Source organism: Microcaecilia unicolor, chromosome 1, assembly GCF_901765095.1.
Source record: "Microcaecilia unicolor chromosome 1, aMicUni1.1, whole genome shotgun sequence".
Classification (NCBI taxonomy): Eukaryota; Metazoa; Chordata; class Amphibia; order Gymnophiona; family Siphonopidae; genus Microcaecilia; species Microcaecilia unicolor.
In genome coordinates, this window is record NC_044031.1 from 263,684,213 (window position 1) to 263,705,441 (window position 21,229).

The 21,229-nt window shown below is 47.2% G+C and overlaps 1 protein-coding gene across 1 annotated transcript in view; it reads right to left on the reverse strand.

The window, feature by feature from the left end:
- TOPAZ1 (testis and ovary specific PAZ domain containing 1) overlaps nucleotides 1-21,229 on the reverse strand; it is a 304,275-nt gene that overhangs the window by 150,081 nt on the left and 132,965 nt on the right. Inside the window, 1 exon segment of the mRNA XM_030210899.1 lies at nucleotides 12,244-12,397. Coding sequence (XP_030066759.1) covers nucleotides 12,244-12,397 — 154 coding nt within the window.

Sequence of the window (21,229 nt, forward strand, 5' to 3'; positions counted from 1 at the left end):
CACTCCTCATTCATACTATGCACAATTTCTAAATCACCAGGGAACACAGGACATCTAAATTATCTCTTCAAGTAGACACTTAATAAATATCTTTAATCCTCCCTCTCTATGTATTGAGGCTCTTGATTACACAATTACTATTATATCTTTATGCTTCAATATACAGTAACTCTTAACGCTCAAGAGTTCGTAATCTTTTTCAAAAATGCCTCAGTTCATAATGATGATATCACAGTCTACTGAAAAGATCACTCATCATTTCCTAGAGGCTTCAGATTTTAATCAAGATGTCTCTTCAGTCAAGCAGTATTTCATCTAGCTTCACAGCTAATACTTCATAGATGTTCTGTATCCTTCAATACTGTTCTGACATCATCCTCATACACATGTCACGGTTCCTCCTTAGGTCTATCTACTCCAAGGCTCATTACTTCCGTGATGGTCCAATATTAATTAATTAATTAATTTTCGGCACCCACATATCCACAAATTAAACCCAACGCTTACGCAGCGTTTCGCCACTTGGCATCCTCAGCGATTTAACTTTTATCCTCCAAACGGTTGCTTCCACAGGATCGACCTACACAAGGGGCCTGGGAAAAATGGCGCCCATCTCCAAGATGGCTGCCCTCTCCTGGAGATGCCCAAATCCAAGATGGCTTCCACATCCTCAAATGCCCATACCCTGCGCAATCAGGGTGTACACCTGGAGGAGTGTAACAGAGTGTAACGTGTGTGGACAGAATAGCAGGTTGCAGCTCTGCAAATCTCTTGGACTGCCGACTTGGCCATGGCTCTGACACTGTGAGCCATGACATGATCCTCTAGAATCAGCCTTGCCTTGGCATAAGCGAAAGAGATGCAGTCTGCCAGCCAACTGGACAAAGTGTGTTTACCAATGGCTACCCCCATCTTGTTTGGGTCAAATGATACAAAAAGCTGGCTGGACTGTCTATTGGCTTTAGTCCACTCCAGACAGAAGGCCAAGCCTCGCTTGCAGTCCAAGATGTGCAGTGTGCTTTTGCCAAGATGGGCATGAGGTTTTGAGACGAATGTGGGCAGGAAGACTAAGATGGAACTCCAATACCACCTCAGGAAGGAACTTAGGGTGAGTGTGCAGAGCTACTCTGTTATGACGAAACCTTATGTAAGGGCTTGAAGCTCACTAACCCTACGAGATGAAGTGACTGCCACCAAAAGGAACACATTCCAGGTCAAGTACTTCAGATGACTGGAATCAAGTGGCTCAAAGGGAGCTTTCATCAGCTGGGTTCGGACAACGTTGATGTCCCATGCCTCAATTAGAGGTCTGACAAAGGGCTTTGTCAACAGCAAACCTCTCATGAAGCGAACAACTAGAGACTGTACAGAGATAGACTTACCTCCTATCTGAGGTGAACCCTTACAGAGCTATCTTCAAATCAGACTCAAGAGATGTAGGCTGTATCAAAGCAGGTTTTGTGTAGGGTGAATGAGAGGATCTAGGGCCTTGTCCTCACATACGATGGCAAACCTCCTCCATTTAAAAGAATAGTATCTCTTAGTAGAATATTCTCTGGACACCAACAGGATCCTGGAGACACCCTTAAGAAGCTGCAGAGATACAAACTCTATGCTCTCAACATCCAGGGACTGGAGGCTGGGGTGCAGGAGAGACCCCTTGTACTTTGTGATGAAGGTTGGAACAAAAGCCCAATCTGCACAGTTCTTCGGAGGACAAATCCAGAAGAAGAAGGAACCAGATCTGTCTTGGCCAGTAAGGTACAATAAGAATCACTGTCCTTCAGTAAAGTATTCCTTATCAGAGGGGTGGGAGGATATGCATACAGGAGTCCCTTCCCTCAACACAGGAGAAAGGTATCAGATGCTAGTCTGTCATGTGACCTAAGTCTGGAGCAGAACTGAGGGCCCTGATTGTTGAGATGAGTGGCAAAAATATCCACTAAGGGAGTGTCGCTCTTTTGGAAGATCTTGCGGGCATCGCCCATGATAAGAGATCATTCGTGAGGCTGTATCACCTTGCTCAGCCTATCCATCAGACTGTTGTCTTTCCCTTCCAGGTATGTGTCCTGAAGTACCATGCTATGGTTGGTGGCCCATTGCCACATCCTGACTGTTTCATGACATAAGGGGTAGGATCCTGTACCCCACTGCTTGCTGACACCTGGGTGTGAAGTCAATCTACATGGGCTCCCCATTCTAGGGTGGATGCATCCACAGTCAAAAACTTCTGGGGTGGAGGAGTTTGAATGGTAGTCCCCAAGTCAAACTGCTCCAAAACATTCACCAGCAAGAGCTTCCCTGTGGCCTGACACCAATGGGCAGCAAAGGTCTACTGGGTGCTCCTTAAATGGAGGTGTGTCTGGGAGTGACATTGTAGAGGTCATGTGGTTCATCAACCTCTGCCAAGTGGCGATGGCAAATGAGGGCATTCGTTGGTGCCTTAGGCAGGTAGGCCTGAGCTCACACCATATCTAGCAGTGCTACAATGCACTCCAACTGCTGTACTGGGAGCAGATGAGACTTGGGGTAGTTGATAAACTCTAGCAGCTCCAACATCCGATTAGTTCTCTGTTTTGACTCCCAGTCTTGACCAGCCAATCATATAAGTAGGGAAACACATCAACTCCCAGTCTATGTAGCATTGCTGCAACTATGGTGAGACATTTTGTGACTATCCTGAGAGTGGATGCGAGGCCAAATGGCAGGCCACGATATTAGGAGTGGTGTTTCCCACTCAAAGTATCTGAATATGGGTATAGGCATCCTTTAAGTCTGGAGACACAGCCAAGTATTGGTCTGAATCATGGGGAGAAGTGTGACCAGGGAAATCATCCTTAACTTTTCCTTGACCAGATATTTATCCAGTCCCCGAGGTCGAGGATGGGACAGAATCCCCCCCCCCCCCCCCCCCCACTGTGTTTTTGGGCACGAGGAAATACTTGGACTAGAATCCCTTACCTTCTTCCCCTGCTGGAATGGGTTTGACTGAATGGGCCTTTAGAAGGGAGGAGATTGAGTGCTGAAGTTTGACACTCTCAGTGGGCAATTTAGAGGTCTTGTCTACCAATTGAAAGCATAACCTGTCTGAACTATTTGGAGAACTCACTGGTCTGAAGTTACAAGGGGTCAACTTTCTTGGAAAAAATTCAGCCTCCATCCTACCGGTAAGGTACTTTTATGGTGGCTATGCTCTCTTGGAACCATTCAAACCTCGTCCCCCGCTTAGACTGGGAAGCCTGCTGGGGCTTCTGTGCCTACTGCTGCCAAGGATGGGAGCACTGGGGCTGGGGGCTGGACCTGCTGCTAAGGGAAGGAGGAAGGGGTGAACCTATGCCTTTCAGAGTAGTAAGGTTCCTTTACAACCCCCCTCAGAAAACCTTCAAGATGAGGAGGTCGCAGAAGGAGTGGGCTGAAACAGGGACTTGATGGTATCTGACCTCTTTCTGATGAGGTCCACCACCCCCTCAACATTGTCCCCCAAAAAGGTTATCACTACAGCATGGACATCTGCCAGCTTCTCTTGAACCGCTGGCTCAACAAGAAACACAACCATGAGAGTCTGTGCATGCTGATTCCCACAGCGGAGAGCCTTAACGCTATATCAAAAGCACCCTGAGCCAGATGTTTCTTGCACTTCTTCTGCTTCTATTTAGTGGCTCCCTGGGGAAGGCTTGCAGCCTGCTCCAGTGTGAGGGTATCCATAATCTCGATCACAATGCCCACCAAGGACTTCAAGTGGATGCTCATATAGAATTGGTAGGTCTGGATGCGGGAGATAAGATTCCAGAGTACGAACATCCCTGCCCAGGGGAGCCAAAGCATGGGTCCTCAAGTTTCTGGCTCTTTTGAGAGTGGATTTGACCACCATTGAGAGGTGCAGCAGCTGTGCCTTTTGGACCCTATATTTGGAATCTGCCTGCCTAGGGATCACTTGCACAGAGAGAAGGTTATCCCAATTCCTTATCTGTGCATTCTTCCGGACATTGTGAACAGGTACTGTCACAGCCTCGGAGGGGGGGGGGGGGGGCGGGTGGTAATCATAGTCAAAGAATGTTGGATAGCATGCACACCAGGGCTCTGTTGGATGACATCACCCATATGTGAGAAACTATGTTCTGTTTGTCCTCGGAGAAATACTTATATTCCGCTGCAAACTGAAAAATAGCTCAGCGCAGCACAGATTACAATCAAGAAGACTAGCTATATCTAGTGAAATTAGAGACAGAAAAAAAAAAAGAAATATTAGCAACAATAATTACTCAAAGAATTTCTTAAACAAGTAAGCTTTAAGTAATTTTCTAAATCTTAAATAACAAATCTCGGTCCTAATCCTAAGATGAAGGGCATTCCAACTACTTCGGCTATATAAGATGTTACATAAATCTTTTAGATTTTAAAAGTTTTGCTGATGGGTGGTGGAGAATCTAACAGTCCTTTAAGTGCAATGATTTTTTTAAAGCGAAGGTAATCCTACAAATGAAGTTAAATATTCCAGTCCCAGACCAAATCTTAAAAACAAAAACACAACAAAATACATTTTTTAAAATAACATCATGACTGAATAGGAAGCCAATGCAGACTATTATTATTATTATTATTATTTATATAGCGCTACCAGAAGCACGCAGCGCTGAACACCTGATACAAAGAGACAGTCCATGCTCAAAAGAACTTACAATCTAAATAATACAGACAGACAAGACAGTTACGGGTGAGAGAAGTAATGGGTGAGAAGGAAGGAAGGGACAAGGGGAGGGCAATTGAGTAGTGGCTAGGAGCTAAAAAGCAGCAGTGAAAAGATGGGTTTTCAGCATAGATTTGAAAATAGGTAGAGATGGAGCCAGACGTATAGGTACAGGAAGTCTATTCCAGGCATAAGGTGCCGCGAGATAAAAGCAGCGAAGCCTGGAGTTAGCAGTGGAGAAGGGGGATGACAAGAGAGATTTGTCCAGTGAGCGGAGTTCACGGGGAGGAATGTAGGGAGAGATAAGAGTGGAGAGGTAATGGGGGGCTGCAGAGTGGATACATTTAAAGGTCAGTACGAGAAGCTTAAACTGAATGCGGAAGCGGACAGGGAGCCAGTGAAGTGACTTGAGGAGTGGGCTAGTGTGGGTATAACGATTCTGGCGGAAAATAAGTCGTGCCACAGAATTTTGGACAGATTGGAGAGGAGAGAGATGGCTGAGCGGAAGATCAGTGAGAAGTAAATTGCAATAGTCCAAGCGAGAGGTGACAAGGGTGTGGATAAGGGTTCTGGCAGCATATTCAGATAAAGATACGACAGGTTTTGGCGATCTGTTGAATATGCGCAGAGAAGGAGAGAGAGGAATCAAACATGACTCCAAGGTTACGAGCCGAAGAGACAGGGAGGATGTGAGAACCATTAACAGAGATAGAGAAAGGGGGAAGAGGGGAGGTGGGTTTAGGGGGAAAAACGAGAAGTTCAGTTTTGGTCATGTTGAGCTTTAGATGGCGTTGAGACATCCAAGCAGCAATGTTGGACAAGCAGGCTGAGATTTTGTCCTGGATCGAGGTTGAGATTTCAGGGGTGGAGATGTAGATCTGAGAGTCATCAGCCTAAAGGTGGTACTGGAAGCCATGGGATGAAATTAGGGTACCATGGAAAAAGGTATAGAAGGAGAAAAGGAGGGGTCCAAGGACAGAACCCTGAGGCACACCAACAGAAAGCGGGATGGAAGTTGAAGAGGATCCACCAGAGTGAACACTGAAAGAACGAACTGAGAAGTAAGAGGAGAACCAGGAAAGAACAGGGCCCTGGAATCCAAGCGAGGACAGCGTATCCAGAAGTATAGTGTGGTCAACAGTATCGAAAGCAGCAGATAGGTCAAGAAGGATAAGGATAAAATAGAGACCTCTGGATTTTGCCAGTAGCAGGTCATTAGAGACTTTGGTAAGTGCAGTTTCAGTAGAGTGAAAAGGGCAAAAAACAGATTGTAGTGGGTCAAGAATAGGTTGCGAAGAAAGAAAGTCAAGACAATGGCGGTGAACTACACGTTCAAGTAATTTGGAGAGAAAAGGGAGAAGGGAGATGGGGTGATAGTTGGAGGGACAGGTAGGGTCAAGTGAGGGTTTTTTTATGGAGTGGAGTGACAACCGCATGTTTGAAGGCCATAGGAACAGTTGCAGTGGAGAGTGAAAGATTAAGGATGTGACAGATGACTGGGATGACAGTAGGAGAGATAGTGTTAAGTAGATAAGTGGGGATGGGATCAGAGGAATAGGCAGTACATTTAGAGGAGGAAAGAAGAAGGGCAGTTTCCTCCATAGAAACTTCTGAGGAGGAGGAAAAAGAAGGAGAGGAAGGAGAGTAGGGGGTGAGGAGGGTTTGGATGAAAATTCAAGGTTAATCTTACGGATTTTATCGTGGAAGTGCTCAGCTAGGGTCTGAGGAGAAAGAGATGGGGGAATTGGGGGCAGAGGTACCTTGAGAAGAGAGTTCAGTGTGGCGAAGAGGAGTCCAGGGTTGGAGCCAAGGGAATTTGACAATTGGGTGAAGTAATCCTGTTTGGCAAGTGAAAGGGCAGACTGGAAGGAGTTAAGCATGAATTTGAAATGAATGAAGTCGGCAAGGGTGTGGGATTTAAGCCAAGAATGTTCAGCAGAGCAAGCACAGGAACGAAAGTAGCGGATTTTAGAGGTCAGCTAAGCTGGGGTTTGGTACACCTAGTAGGACGGGGCATGGGAGGGGCAAGAGTGTCCAGTGCAGAGGAGAAAATAGTATCATAGGAGGAAACAGCTTCATTGACAGACTTAGATAGAGTGGTGGTAGAGAAAAGGTTAGAGACATAAGAGGATAGAGTAAGAGGGTCAATAGTCTGAAGATCTCTAGATGTGGGGATTGAGATTGGGTGGGATCGGGGAGGAGGGTGCTTAAGTGTGAAGGTTAATAGGTGATGGTCAGAAAGGGGGAGATCTGAGGAACAGAAGCTGGAGGGAACGCAGTTAGAGGAGAGGATAAGGTTGAGACAGTGACCATTTTGGTGAGTGGGTGCAGAGGAATACAACTGAAGATTGAATGAGGACGTTAAGGCAAGGAATTGTGAAGCAGAAGAATCAGAGGAATCATCAGCGTGGATGTTGAAGTCACCAAGAATGAGAGATGGAGATGAAGGTTCAAGAAAAACGGAGAGCCAGGTGTTACGTCCCTCACCTGGTGCGAGGCCTGCACGGCCGATTCGCCGGCGAGTCGTGGCCCGGCGAAGATAACCGGCAACCTTGGTGTTGGTTAGCTTCAGGAAGGAAGGAGGGTCTGTTTCTGTTTCCTATTTCTGGCAACCGTCATCTGGGTTGGATCAATGGCCGCAGCCATCTTGGATAGATCAGGTCCTGGGAAGCCATCTTGGAGTAACGAGGTCAGGAAGGAAGCCCATATTTGGACGTAGGCACCTCTGCTGATGGGGGCAGCCATCTTGAATCAGCTGCACATGCTTGAGCCTAATTCCTCCACTACTTAAGGCCCTGCCTTCAGTCCTTCGTTGCTTCGGCCTCAATTGTCTCAGAGGTCCACGCCGGAGTTCTGTTCACCGGTCTTCCTCAGTTCCTGTACTCCTGTGTATCAGACCTCGGCTTGTTTTCCTGACCACAACTGTTTGCTGCCTGCCTAGACCTTGGACTGGTTTGACTATTCTTTGCCCTATGGATTACTTGGCTATTGGACTGTGTCTGCTTGCCCATCAGCCTGGTCAGCGGCTGTGCAAAACCGCCGGTTCCAGAAGTCCTGGTGGCCACCTGCAGCTGGGAGCTCAACTCTTGGTGAACGGTGGTCGCTTCCCAGGTGAAGCTAGGGGTTGTCTGGCTGCCTGACCGAGTGCGGCGTCACTCCATCTCTGCCGTGCTCAGTCGGGGCACAGGGGCTCACTTCTACCGGGTCATAACACCAGGCATCGAAGTTAGTGAGGAAAGATGAAAGGGACTAATCGGGGGGTCGGTAAATGACTGCAACTCGGAGTGGCAGCGGGTTGAATAAGCGGATGGAATGGACTTCAAAGGATGAGAAGGAGTGAGACTGAGGTATGAGAAGGGGCTGAATCTGCAAGAGGGTGAAAGTACAAACCCGACACCGCCTCCGTGGCCAACTGGGCGAGGAGTGTGGGAAAAGAGGTAGCCTCCATGGCATAGGGCAGCGACTGAGGCAGAGTCGTCAGGTGGGAGCCAGGTTTCAGTTAGGGCGAGGAGTTGGAGAGAACAGATGAAGAGGTCATGGGTAAAGGAGAGTTTGGTGCAGACAGATCGGGCATTCCACAGGGCACACGAGAAGGGGAGGGAAGAGGGGGAGAGGAGGGGAATGGAAATGAAGTTGGAGACATTCCGGAGTGGTCTGTATAGATAGGATGAGGATTGGTGTGGGGGACCTGGATTGGGATTGATGTCCCCTGCGGATAGCAGGAGAAGGAGTAGGAGAATATGAAGAAGGGTAGGGGAGGAAGGGCGACGAAGGCGGGATGTGCATAGGAGGAATGGAGATGGGTCAACAACAGGAAGGAAATGTTGAAGGTTGAGGGCTAAGGAGAAGGAAGGGGAAAGGAGAGAAGGTGAGGTGATGAGGGTAAGGGGAGAGTAAAGTGTAGCAGCAGGGTAAAGTGTTTTAGGGCTAAGAAGTAGGTTCGGAAGGGACAGCATCAGGAAGACAGTGTGCACAGGGGTCATGGTCAGCAGAATTGGATTGCTGGAACGCTGGAATTGGTGAAACTGGTACGCTGGGCTACTGGAGGAAGGTGACGAATCAGGAACACACTAAGGTTACTTGCTCTAATGGAATCATGAGTAGTAGCTGGGATAAACTATGATAAAGAATAGATTGATTCAGAAATAGATGTAATTGGATGAGGTCAGTAATGATAATTTGGCTGTTAGGGAGGCTATTTAAGAAATGTCACTCTAGGGGTGGGTGGGTCTAAGCCTAAAATCAGGAGGACAGAGCTGTCTGCAGCCTATCTCCAAAAGGGTAGACTCTCTCTAAAAGCTGTTTGTTTTAAGGCTGTTAGCTTTCTCCCCAGCAGAGACACTAGCCACACCCACCAAGTTTGAAACTGTTTGTGGGGGATGGGAGGAAATAGCAATGTTTGATGGAAGAAAGAGAAATCTGATGCCAGATAAGCTATCAAATGTAATGCTGAGAAAAACAGATACCAATGATCAATTCAACAAACAGGTACAACAGCCAGGCAAAATAAAGAAATAGCAGCTACAAAATGTAGTTAATTTGATTTTTAGAACAGGCAAATCTGAAACATTTATAGCAGTGGTAAAGCCACGGGGGCTCTAGATCATCCCACTTTGGGCTCAGGCCCCCTGCAAAACTGCAGCACCCTTGCAGGGGCAGCCTGCTACCCTCTACTATTCATTCTCCCTTTCTCAACCCCACCTCCCGGCATCTGATATTGCTTTATCCCTTCTTTCCTTCCTCCCTCCTCCCCTCCAATGCAGGTTCAGTTCTCTCTATACCTACGCCAAATCGCCCCCCCCCCCCCCCCCCCCCCCCCGGCTGGTCCTCCAGAGACCTGGTGTTTGGCAGAGGCAGTGAAACAGACTTCCTGCCAGGACTCTGGAAGACCAAGGAGGGAGGGGGGAGTAGTAGTATGAGCAGCAGCACAGAGATACCAGACCTGCACAAGGTCAGGATGGGGAGCAGCAGCAGATCTCTGTGGCTGACGGGACCTGGGCATCTCTGCCAGAAAAATATGATTTTTAATGCAAGGGAGTGGAACACAGAGGAAATTCAAGTCCCCCCCCCCCCCCCCCAAGTGCAACCCTGGGTCCCCCTCGACATGGGGAAGGGAGGGAGGAGGAGGAGGAGCAGCAGCATTGAGATGCCAGACCTGCATGGGGTGGGGAGCAGCAACAGATCTTTTTTGCTATTAGGGGTGCTCAAGTCCCGTCAGCCAAAGTATGATTTTTAATATTTGGGAGGGGGAGCACATAAGAAATGTATCCCCTCCCAAATAGACTGCTGGCTACGCCCCTGGTTTGTAGCCTTTTCTTCGAAATATGACAACCCAAGTAAAGCAAATAACAATAATCAAATTGTGATAATATGGTTGCCTGAACTACAGGTTGAAGTTGCTCTTGCAGAAAATATTTTGACCTATTTTCTGCACTAATGGGCCGATTATCAAAATTTCTGTGCTGTTCCCAAAAGTGCTGTAAATCTGACCTGACCCCCTCCCCCCCCCCAATACAATGGCACTGGAGGCTGGAGGTCCAGTGGACCTCTAGACTCCCCCCCCCCTCCCTGACAGGGCTGGAGGACCAGTTAACCTCCAGGCCCCACCTAGTAGTCTAGCAGCCCCCAAACCCTCCCCCATACCTGAAGATGACGGAGGATGGAGTAGGAACTCCCTTCTCATTCCAGCGCTGCCTCTACAATGGTGGCGCCCTGTCCAATGCATCCTGGGATGCGCTGGGTGGGGCCTCCCTAACATATAAGGGAGAACCTCCTTTGTATGGAGGTAGCCCTGGAAGGAGGAGGAGGAAGTGCTACTCCCTCCTCCATCATCTTCAGGTATGGGGGGCGGGGAGGGTGATTCGTGGCTGCCAGACCACCAGAGCGGGCGGGGTAGGGTAGCTCACTGGGCCACCAAGGAGGTTTTTTGTGTCGGGGGGGGGGGGGTGGTCAAGGGTCTGCAGGTCCTGTGTCACTGTCCACAGGGGGTAGGGGTCGGGTGACTGGAGGTCCACTGGACCTCCAGCCCCCTGTGTCGGTGTTCAGGAGGCAGTGGGGGGCACATTGGACCCCCAGGACTGAAGGGGGCAGCCTGGGCTGCCTGGCTTGGTGGGGGGTCAGGACAGAGAGGGAAGCTGTAGGGTTAAGGGGCTATTCCGCCCGTACAATCAGAGCGCTGTTCTCTGATCACAAGGGCGGAATACTGAAGAGTTCATTTAAATCTAATTTAAATGAGCTCTGTGGTATTCCCTGGCGTGCTTGTTGTTTTATCACACCGGAGCCCTCATAATACTGCGCTGGTAAATGCGGGCGTTAGTAGCCTCTGGTGTCCTCATTTACATTTGATCATTGGCATATACATTTGAAAGCTGCGGTGACATCAATAAACAAAGGTCTAATATAGGGTTCCAATGCAGAATCCTTATTTTCAATTGTAAGCAAGAATCCATAGTCAGCAATCTAAACCATAATAGTTTTGTCTTTTTAGTATTAAACTTTAATAGAAAACAATTTTCCCAACATTCCGTGCTTTGAAAACACAAATTATTGGTACACCATCCACTGAGGATGTAGAGAAACGAGTAAGTAATGAACTTTTCTGTTGCTAGAGGAATATAAGAAGTGTTATGTTATGTTATCTGCATATGAATACAAACTAATCTTAGAGGAGGGGAAAAAGCTTACTAATGAGGACAACACAATATAATATTATAAAATGCAACTAGGTCCTGTTTGAATGAAAGGCTGTACTTAAATACACATTAGTATTGTGTTAAAATGTAAAATTAGTCCAAAGCATAGGTAACTTTTCAAATGTCACCTTTGAGTACATAGGTATCCCATGTGCTCACCACTTAACTGCAGTCATCTCTAAACCACCTATTCTGATATTTGGTGAAAGGTTAAGCTGTTACCAAATTACAAATATGGATGGTGTGATTACAATTACAAGCAACAGTTAAGCCAGCTATAACTTGCTAGAACAAAAACTGACAATAGAAAGCAATATTCTATAAACAATCAAGCTTTAATGACTGGTAGTAGGAAGTTATGACTGGGTGGACTAGATGAGCTAATTTGCAATCATCTGTGATACTATATTACAGTGAATGTTTCTCTGGCAAAAGCATTGCCCTGGCATTGTAAATGTAAGTGAGATTAAAGTGTGTTCTTATTTATGCAGCCCAAATTGTTTCACACACAGTGACATTCCTAGGGTGGCTGACACCCGGGGCGGATCGCCAATACGCCTCCCCCCCGGGGTATAGCGCGACCCCCCTCCGGGTGCATTTTTACCTGCTGGCGGGGTGCCGCGTGCCTGTCGGCTTTGCTCGTTCCATGCTCCCTCTGCCCTGGAACAGGAAGTAACCTGTTCCGGGGCAGAGGGAGCATGGAACGAGCGGAGCCAACAGGCGCGTGGCACCCCCCCCCCCCCCCCCCCACCGGCGTGCACCCGGGGCGGACCGCCTCCACCTTGGTACGCCACTGTTCACAAATAAGTTTCATGCACTATACAAACACGTGCTGAATTTTTTACTTTTTGTTATACAACACTTACCAATATTTTGACAATCACACCAATGTTCAACACAAGAAAAACGTCTTGCAACAAACGATGATCAAGCAAGGAAAGCAGCAGGCCTTTCTGTGCTTCAGGATCATAATGTATCCCAGGTGGAACTGTTCTGTAGTAGTTCGTAAATATTTGTACTGAAAATAAAACATATATGCATTTCTGAATATGTTGTATTATATACTTCCGCTAATATTTCAAGCTCAACCATCTTGAGGTTGCTTCCCAATCATGTTTTTTTCATAATTTCTGAACAAGAGCGAAGAAAACAAATGCAAAAGGGGATGGATGTATGATAGACCAAGACCCGTCCTCAGAGAACAGTGTTCGTGAGGAGCTAGCTAAATTAAAAGTAGAGAAAGTGATGAGGCCTGATGGGATACATCCGACGGTGCTCAAGAAACTTGAAGAAGTTCTGGCGGCTCCGCTGACTGATGCTTCCTTAGAGTCTGGTGTGGTCTCGGAGGACTGGAGACGGGCAGATGAGGTCCTTTTGCACAAGAGTAGAAGGAGGAGGTTGGGAATTACAGACCTATCAATCTGACCTCAGTGGTGTGTAAACTAATGGAAACGCTTCTAAAGTGGAGAACTGTGAGGTTTCTCAAACTGAATGGAATGCAGGACCAGAGGCAGAATGGCTTCACTAGAGGCAGGTCATGTTAGATGAATCTGATTGATTTTTTTCAACTGAGTGACCAAACAAGTTGGGTGTGGGAGGGGCTCTGGACGTGGTGTACTTGGATTTCAGCAAGGCCTTTGACGTGGCAACTCATAAATAAACTGAGTTCCCTCAGTATGGGACCTACAGTTAACTGACTGGGTTAAAAACTGGTTGAACGGAAGGAGACAGAGGGTAGTGGTAAACGGAGTTTTCTCTGAAGATAAGGATGTTATCAGTTGAGTACCGCAGGGATCGGTCATAGGGCTGGTTCTTCTTAACATCTTTGTGAGTGATATTGCGGAAGGGCTATCTAGTAAGGTTTGTCTCTTTGCGGATGATACTGCAACAGGGTGGACACCCCAGAGGGTATGGATGACATGAGGAAAGACATAGCAAAGCTTGAGGAATGGTCCGATATTTGGCAACTAAGACTTGATGCTAAAAAATGCAGGATCATGCACTTGAGTCACAAGTATCTGAGGGAACGGTACAATATAGGGGGTGAAGTGCTTCTATGTACAAAGGAAGAGTGGGACTTGGGGGTGATTGTGTCTGATGACCTTCAAGTGGCCAAACAGGTAGAAAATGTGATGGTCAAAGTCAGAAGGATGCTTGGGTGCATAAGGAGAGGGATGACCAGCAGGAAGAAAGAGGTGATGGTGCCCTTGTATAAGTCTCTGGTGAGGCCCCATTTAGAGTACTGTGTGCAATTCTGGAGACCGCACCTACAGAAAGATATAAACAGGATGGAGTCGGTCCAGAGGGCGGCTACAAAATAAGGACTGTGTCAGAGTTTAAGAAAGCATGGGACAAGCATGTGGGATCCCTTAGGAAAAGGAGGAGTTAAGGGTTATGGAGGATGGGCAGTATCTGGCTCTTTTTGCTTTACCTACTTTGTAGCTAGCATTCAAAAAGAATTAGGTAATGTAAATTGTGCCAGGTAAAAGTTTGTTCTCTCTCTCGGTAGCACTGTACTATGATAAATTCAAGGCAGTTCACTTCTGAGTTTCACCCACCAGCTAGCACTGAGCAGCAGAAGTGGCCATTAAACTAATGCTATACTACTAACGGGGAAGAAAATGTAAAGGTTTAAGTTGTTGGGGAAGGAATAATAACCAGTACCTTGTAAGCATCAGCAGCACAGTATTCTTGGAGCACTGAGTTATCAAAGGGCTTTTGCCATAGTTAGCTTTTAGTAAATATGGCTGTTTGTGCATTTGTACTGAATGAAATTAAACATGGAGGGGCATTTTCAATATGACATCTAAGTCAAATTTAAGTGGAGAATATAGCCATTTTCAAAACAGAAAAACATCTTCCCCCCCCCCCCCCCCCCAAAATGGCTATTTGCTAGATGTATTTGTGCTGTGTGTGTTTATCTTTTTGGTCCATTTTTGACAAAAAAAGTATAAGTGAAAAATGCACAAAATCAAGCCATTGGGATGTAGGAGGAGCCAGCACGCCATAAGATCATCCCGCAAATTTCTCAATCTACACTTCCCTAGCTGTAAAAGTCTAAAATACAAGCTGACACACGCCACCACCTTCTCTTATATGAGCACAAAGCTGTGGAATGCACTACCTACAGCCCTGAAAGCTATTGACGAAATAACTAACTTCCTCAAATCTTTGAAGACACATCTGTTCAACAAGGCCTACAATGAGAACTCATAGCCTTACAAAACTACCTCACCAACCCACCCAATTATTAAAGTCCACCTTCTATACCTTCTATCCTGCCTAACACCTTCCTTCTCTCTTCCTTACTTAATCTTTGTACATTAATAACTGTATCTGATATCATGGAATAACTTTGTCATAACAATACTCTGTAAGCCACATTGAGCCTGCAAATAGGTGGGAAAATGTGGGATACAAGTGCAATAAATAAAACTTGATATACCGTCTAATACCAGAAAAGGAGCTAAGTGGTTTACAATAAAATTAAAAAGTGAAATAAAACAAAAAAAATAAAAATATAAAAGAACACCATTCTTAGTAGACTAGCCACACAGACACCCCAAGAGACCAATGGGGCACCCTAGGGGGCACTGCAGTGGACTTCAAATAAAATAGTAACATAGTAGATGATGGCAGAAAAAGACCTGCACAGCAGTCTGCCCAACAAGGTAAACTCACGTGTCATTTTTTGTGTATACCTTACCTTGATTTGTACCTGTCTTTTTCAGGGCACAAACCGTATAAGTCTGCCCAGCACTATCCCCACCTCCCAACCACCTGCCCCGCCTCCCACCATCGGCTCTGGCACAGACCGTATAAGTCTGCCCAGCACTATCCCCACCGCCGGCTAAGCTTCTGGGGATCCCTTCCTTCTGAGGAGGATTCCTTTATGTTTATCCCACGCATGTTTGAATTCCGTTACCGTTTTCCTCTCCACCACCTCCCGCGGGAGGGCTTTCCAAGCATCCACCACTCCGTGAAGAAATACTGTCACGTCTGTGGCCGTGACCACCCTCAGACTTACCTTGTTCCTGGGGATCAGCTGCCTAGCTGGCTCCTGCTTCTTCTGTCTGTCCTTTCTGAGCTAGCTCTGGCTCCCTGTGCTGGCTGCATCCAGCAGCATGACACTAATTGCCTCACTATACTGCACCTGTGGGTGTTGCCTGGGTTAGCTCTCTCTCTGTGTGTGCTGGCTGCTTCCAGCATGACTCTAATTGCTTCACTACACTACACCTGGGTGTGGGAAGCCTCTCTGTGTTTCACTGTGCTTTCTGCCTGCTCCTTGGTTTGTGCCTGAACAGCCTCCGTAGTTACTTAGAGATTGCTGCAGCTGCGCTTCTGGTGTTGAAGGGCTTTATTAAGCACTTAGAGACTGCAGCCTTTGCCTTTGCATCGTCTAAGGTCCCTGGTATGTTAGAGTGCTCTGTGCACTGCTACCGTGTTCAGTTTAGTGTGAGTTCCTAGCTTGTTACTAGTAGCTTGGGCATAGCTTTGCTTGTTAGCTTGTGTACAGCTTTCCTAGTCCTCCTGTGTTTTGCTTAGTGGTAGTTTCTAGCTTGTGACTGGTTAGCTTGGGCATAGCTTTCCTGTTAGCTTGTGTACAGCTTTCCTAGTCTTCTTGTGTTTAGCTTTCTGGTTCTCCCGTGTGTGCTTTCTGTGCTTCTGGAGCTTCAGCCCTAGTCCTGTCCGCTGCCAGTACTCCTTGCTACTGGAACTCCAGCCTTAGATTCAGGCAATGGTCAGGTCAAGGAGCAAGACTGACTATTCTCTGCCCGCTGTCTGACCTCTGCCTGTACCCAGATATTCTCTGCTTGCTCCTTGACCTGACCATTGCCTGAATCTGACTACTCTCTGCCCCCTGTCTGACCAGACTACTGCCTGTACCCAGATATTCTCTGCTTGCTGCTGGACCTGACCATTGCCTGAATCCCGATTCTTGTTGCCTGCTGCCTGACCCGACTACTGCCTGAACCTGGATATTCTCTGCCTGCGGTCAGACCTGACTATTGCCATAACCCGGACATTCCCTGCCTGTCTGCCTTGCTTTCGCCTAGGTGCCTGGGGGCACTTCTGTATCCTGATTCCTGTTGTTCCTGCTTGCTGGTTCCAGTTCCGGTTTTCCTGTAAGCCCTGCTGGCTGCCCGAACCTGAGGGCTCAACCCTCGGGAAACAGTGGCTAAGCATAGGTGAAGCCTAGATCCAGTGTGTTCCTGTCCAGTGGGTTCCGGTCCAGTGGGCTCCGCTCCAGTGTGTTCTAGTCCAGTGGGCTCCACTCCAGTGTGTACCAGTCCAGTGGGTTCCAGTCCGGTGCGTTCCAGTCCTGTGTATTCCTGTGCAGAACTCCAGTCCGGGGTTCCAGTCCAGTCTTGCCTCATCTCTACCTTGAAGGTGACCTTGCCTGCCACTGCCGCTCCACAGTAGTGGTCCAAGGACTCACAAACCCAATGCTCCCGGGGAAGAAGCCTGACAGAATGCCAAGGCCCTCGAGAACGCGACAAATACTTCCTGACATTTTTCTTGAGTCTGCCCCCCTTCAATCTCATTTCATGTCCTCTCGTTCTACCGCCTTCCCCTCTCCGGAAAAGGTTTGTTTGCAGATTAATACCTTTCAAATATTTGAACGTCTGTATCATATCACCCCTGTTTCTCCTTTCCTCCAGGGTATACATGTTCAGGTCCGCAAGTCTCTCCTCATACGTATTGTAACGCAAATCCCATACCATTCTCGTAGTTTTTCTTTGCACCCCTTCCATTTTTTTCACATCCTTCACAAGATACGGCCTCCAAAACTGAACACAATACTCCAGGTGGGGCCTCACCAAATGCTCCCAGGTGAACATCTCACTGTTACTCCCTTATCTTGTCTGCTGAGTCCCCGCCAAAACCCACTACCTCCAACTGTACACCACTACAATAGCCCTTATGGGTGAAGGGGGCACCTATATGTGGGTACAGTGGGTTTCTGGTGAGTTTTGAAGGGTTCACAGTTTCCACCACAAGAGTAACAGGTAGAGGGAAATATGGGCCTGGGTTCACCTGTCTGCAGTGCACTGCACCCACCACTAGACTACTCCAGGGACCTGTATGCTGCTTTAATGGACATGTTATGATTGTGGTCATAACCCCTCTCAAACTTACCTTTTTCCTGGTGGTCAGCTTAGCTGGCTTCTGTTTCTTTTGTCTGCCCTTTCTGAGCAGCTGGCTCTCTCTCTCTGTGCTGGCAGCTTCCAGCAGCATGGGGCTAATTGTCTCATTTTACTGCAGCTGTGGGTGTTGCCTGAGTTGCTCTGCTCCCTTTTTGGGTGTACTGGCTTCAAGTGCTTCACGGGACTGCATTGGTGTGGGTTGGGCCTATCTGGGTCAGTGTGCTGTTGCCTGGGGCTAGGGAGTGTGACATCATCTGGGAGGGCCTTGATAAGGAAGTGGTGTTCTTTCCTTCAAGGCCTTTGCAACTGTGGTGTTTGCTTTAGGTAGGGTGGTGCAGTGTGCACTTCTGACTTTGTGTCTAGTTTCCCTGCTTGCTTTTGCTAAGGTCCAGGTTAGTGTTAGTGCAGTGTGCACTGGTGTCTGTGTGTTTTGCTTTCCTACTTTTCCCTTGTGGTTCCCCTGCTTTTCCCTCTTGGTTTTGGAAGCATTGCGTTGTGTCTAGCTTGCTAGGGTAGTGCTTAGGAAGCACCTTGTTAGTTTTGTATCTAGCTTGCCAGAGTAGTGCTTAGAAAGCACCTTGTTAGTTTTCTGTCTAGCTTGCTAGGGTAGGGCTTAGGAAGCACCTTGTTAGTTTTGTATCTAGCTTGCTAGAGTAGTGCTTAGGAAGCACCTTGTTAGTTTTGTATCTAGCTTGCTAGAGTAGTGCTTAGGAAGCACCTTGATAGTTTTGTTTTTAGCTTGCTAGAGTAGTGCTTAGGAAGCTTGTTAGTTTTGTGTTTAGCTTGTTAGTATAGGGCTTAGGTAGTCCTTTTGTTAGTGTAGGCCTAGGAGTGCCCTGGTTAGTCCAGTTCCTTGGAGCACTGCTGTCTCTTCTGTTTCCAGTCCTGGTCCCTGTGTCATCCGGTATTCGGTAAGTCCTGCCGGCCACTCGAACCCAAGGGCTCAACCATTGGGGGGGTAGTGGCCAAGTGCAGGTGAAGCTGTACGGACCAGTCCAGTGTGTGTTCCAGTCTGGTGCGCTCCAGTCCAGTGTGTGCCGGTCCGGTGTGTGTTCCAGTCCTGTGTCCTCCAGTCCGGGGAATTGCAGTCCAGTGTTCCAGTCCTGTGTCCTCCAGTCCGGGGGATTCCAGTCCATGTGTTCCGGCTCGCTGGGCGGTGCCTGCAGTCCCTGCCGGTGCCGGTGTGTTTGCCCAGCGTTGGTTGGTGGGTTTTGCCTGCTGCTGTCGCTCCTCGTCAGCAGCCCAAGGGCTCACGTTTGCTCCAGAGCCCGGCCCCGCGGGCTCTGAACCTGAGAACCTGACAGGACCTTAGTACTGTCAAAGGTGTTTGCCCAGTCGGTGGATAACAAATACAAAGTTGTATAGTGATCGTATGAGGTATAAGTGGAGGGTCGGAATGGATGAAGATTGCATGATGTCCTGTTTGATCATAGTCAAGCTGTGTTGGTAGGTGAAGAGGGTTACTTGGGGTCGTTATGTAATCCGCTTAGAATTTTTAAGATAATGTGGAACAGAAATAAATGTTATTATTATAATATGAAGTCATAGTTCAGGTGGGGAATTTGAAGGAGAGATGTAAGATTTTGATTTGTACAAGCTGGATCCTAGGTACAACATATAAAGCCATCACATACAAGTCAAATTATAATTCATAAGATACAGACATAATGAAATCAAAATACCAATAAACTACAAGGGAAGACAAACATCTCTGTCATAAGTAATTCTACAAAGAAAATATACTAAATAGGAAAATCAAAAATCTAGGTCTTCAGTAACTTATGAAGAGCAATGTAATCCTTACATTCCTTGACATCAAATTTAAAAGAGCAGCACAGCTAAAAGGGCTGTTATGAGTCACTTGAACATGACTTGATTTAACTGAAAATAGGTATAGGCAAGCTTAAAATTTTGAAAAAAAAGCCTGGCCCAACAAATCCCACTCATTTGAAAAGATTCAGATTTCAATTCAAATTCAGTGACAGTAAACTTGGAATTCTATATAAAACTCCTAGTTGGAATGTGCCCATCTGACCTTATGATGCCTCTCTGTTTCTATCAATATACTAAGAGGCTAATCTACTCAAGTCCAGGATGACAAGGGGGCACTAAAGGATCCAGTAAAAGGGCCCTTTTATTTCCATTTTGTTCAGTGGGAATTTTGCTCTAACCATGCAGGTCTTCTATATTATAAGCTTAAAACATATTCATAGCTCCTTGTCGGCGTGTGGAGCGCTGCTCCTTGCTGGCGCCCGGAGAGCAGTTCCTTGCCGGTGTCAGGAGCACAGTTCCTTGTTTGTGTGTGGAAAGCAGCTCCTTGACTGCGTTTTATACACAGTTCCATTACTACCGCAGCTTCAGTTCTGCAGGTACCTCTATCATCCAGCTCTTTCAGTGAGGCACTGCTCATCCTCTGTCTGTTACTCTCAGCTTCGTCTCTGCTTGTTCAGGGCATTTCTATCTTTGCCAGAGGTGTTCAACTCTTTCTCTGCCCGTGGTGCGTGGCTCAGTTTGTGTGCTTTGAGTGCAGCTCCGTTTGTTCTCGTTGAGCACGGATCCTTCTCTGCTTGCCTGATGAGCACAGCTTCTTTTCTGTCCCTTGAGCACAGTTCAGTCTCTGTGGAGCATATTTTCACCTTTGCCTGTTGGGCACTGTTTCACCTTGTTGGTCAACTCCAGCTTTTTTCTGCGGGTTGGATACAGTAACTTTTTCGCAGTCGTGGCATACCGCAGTTTAGACTGCTAGACAAGGCTGTCTTGTCTCCTGTTAGCCACCATTCCTGTGGCACCTTTTCTTGCCATAGCCTCTTTGTGGCTGGCGAGACGCTTCTCCATTGCTGGAGTTTGAATTAGTCTCTGATCCTTTTGTGGCTACTGGGCACCTTGGGGGTCTTTTCTGCACAGTGTGGCTCTCAACTCTCTTTCTTTTGTCTCCTTTTGTTCTCTTGGCGCTGTTCTTTTATCCCTAAGTCCAGAGCGAGCTGGTTGAGGCGTACTCTTTCTATGGTTGTACCCTGGTATGCTGCTGCCCTTTTCTTTATGATTCTCCTGGAAAGACTAGCACTCCAGTTAGTTGGTTCTCTCGACTCTGGAGTTTGATTCTCTCACTATGCGCGGGTCTGGGTGGTTCCTGGGTCTTGCTTCCTTTCTTCTATGAAGTGCGGCGCACTGTTTGGGGTTGTGTACTCCTAATACTTGTTAGAGTCGCTTCATCTGACCGTACTGGACTCAAGACAGGAGTACATAATTTTTCTTTTGCTCAGGACATTTGTTTGACGTCTTACGGCTTCAGTTCCTTTTCTAGTGTTTAACTCTGTTCCATTTTGGTAGCTTGGTGGCTCGAATATTCAAATCCTTTTCTGCTGATCAGTTTTTTGCTGTGTGTATAGCTTTGTTGATTTTCAACCTTCTGCACTCGTCTTTTCTCCCCCCCTCGTTGGGCAACTGCTTTGCTACATCCATTAGTCTGGACTGGTCTGGTATAGATGACAAGGAAGGAAAAATTAAGTTCTTACCTGATAATTTTCTTTCCTTTAATCATACCAGACCAGTCCAGATGCCCTCCCTGGCTAAAGTCTGTCAGAGTATTGTTTCCTTTAGGTATCCCTGGCTGTTCCACGATGCTTCAATATGCTGGGATGTCCTACAGCACTGCCTACTTCATCTTCTCTATTCAGTCTCCTGCCACTTGTTGTTGTGCT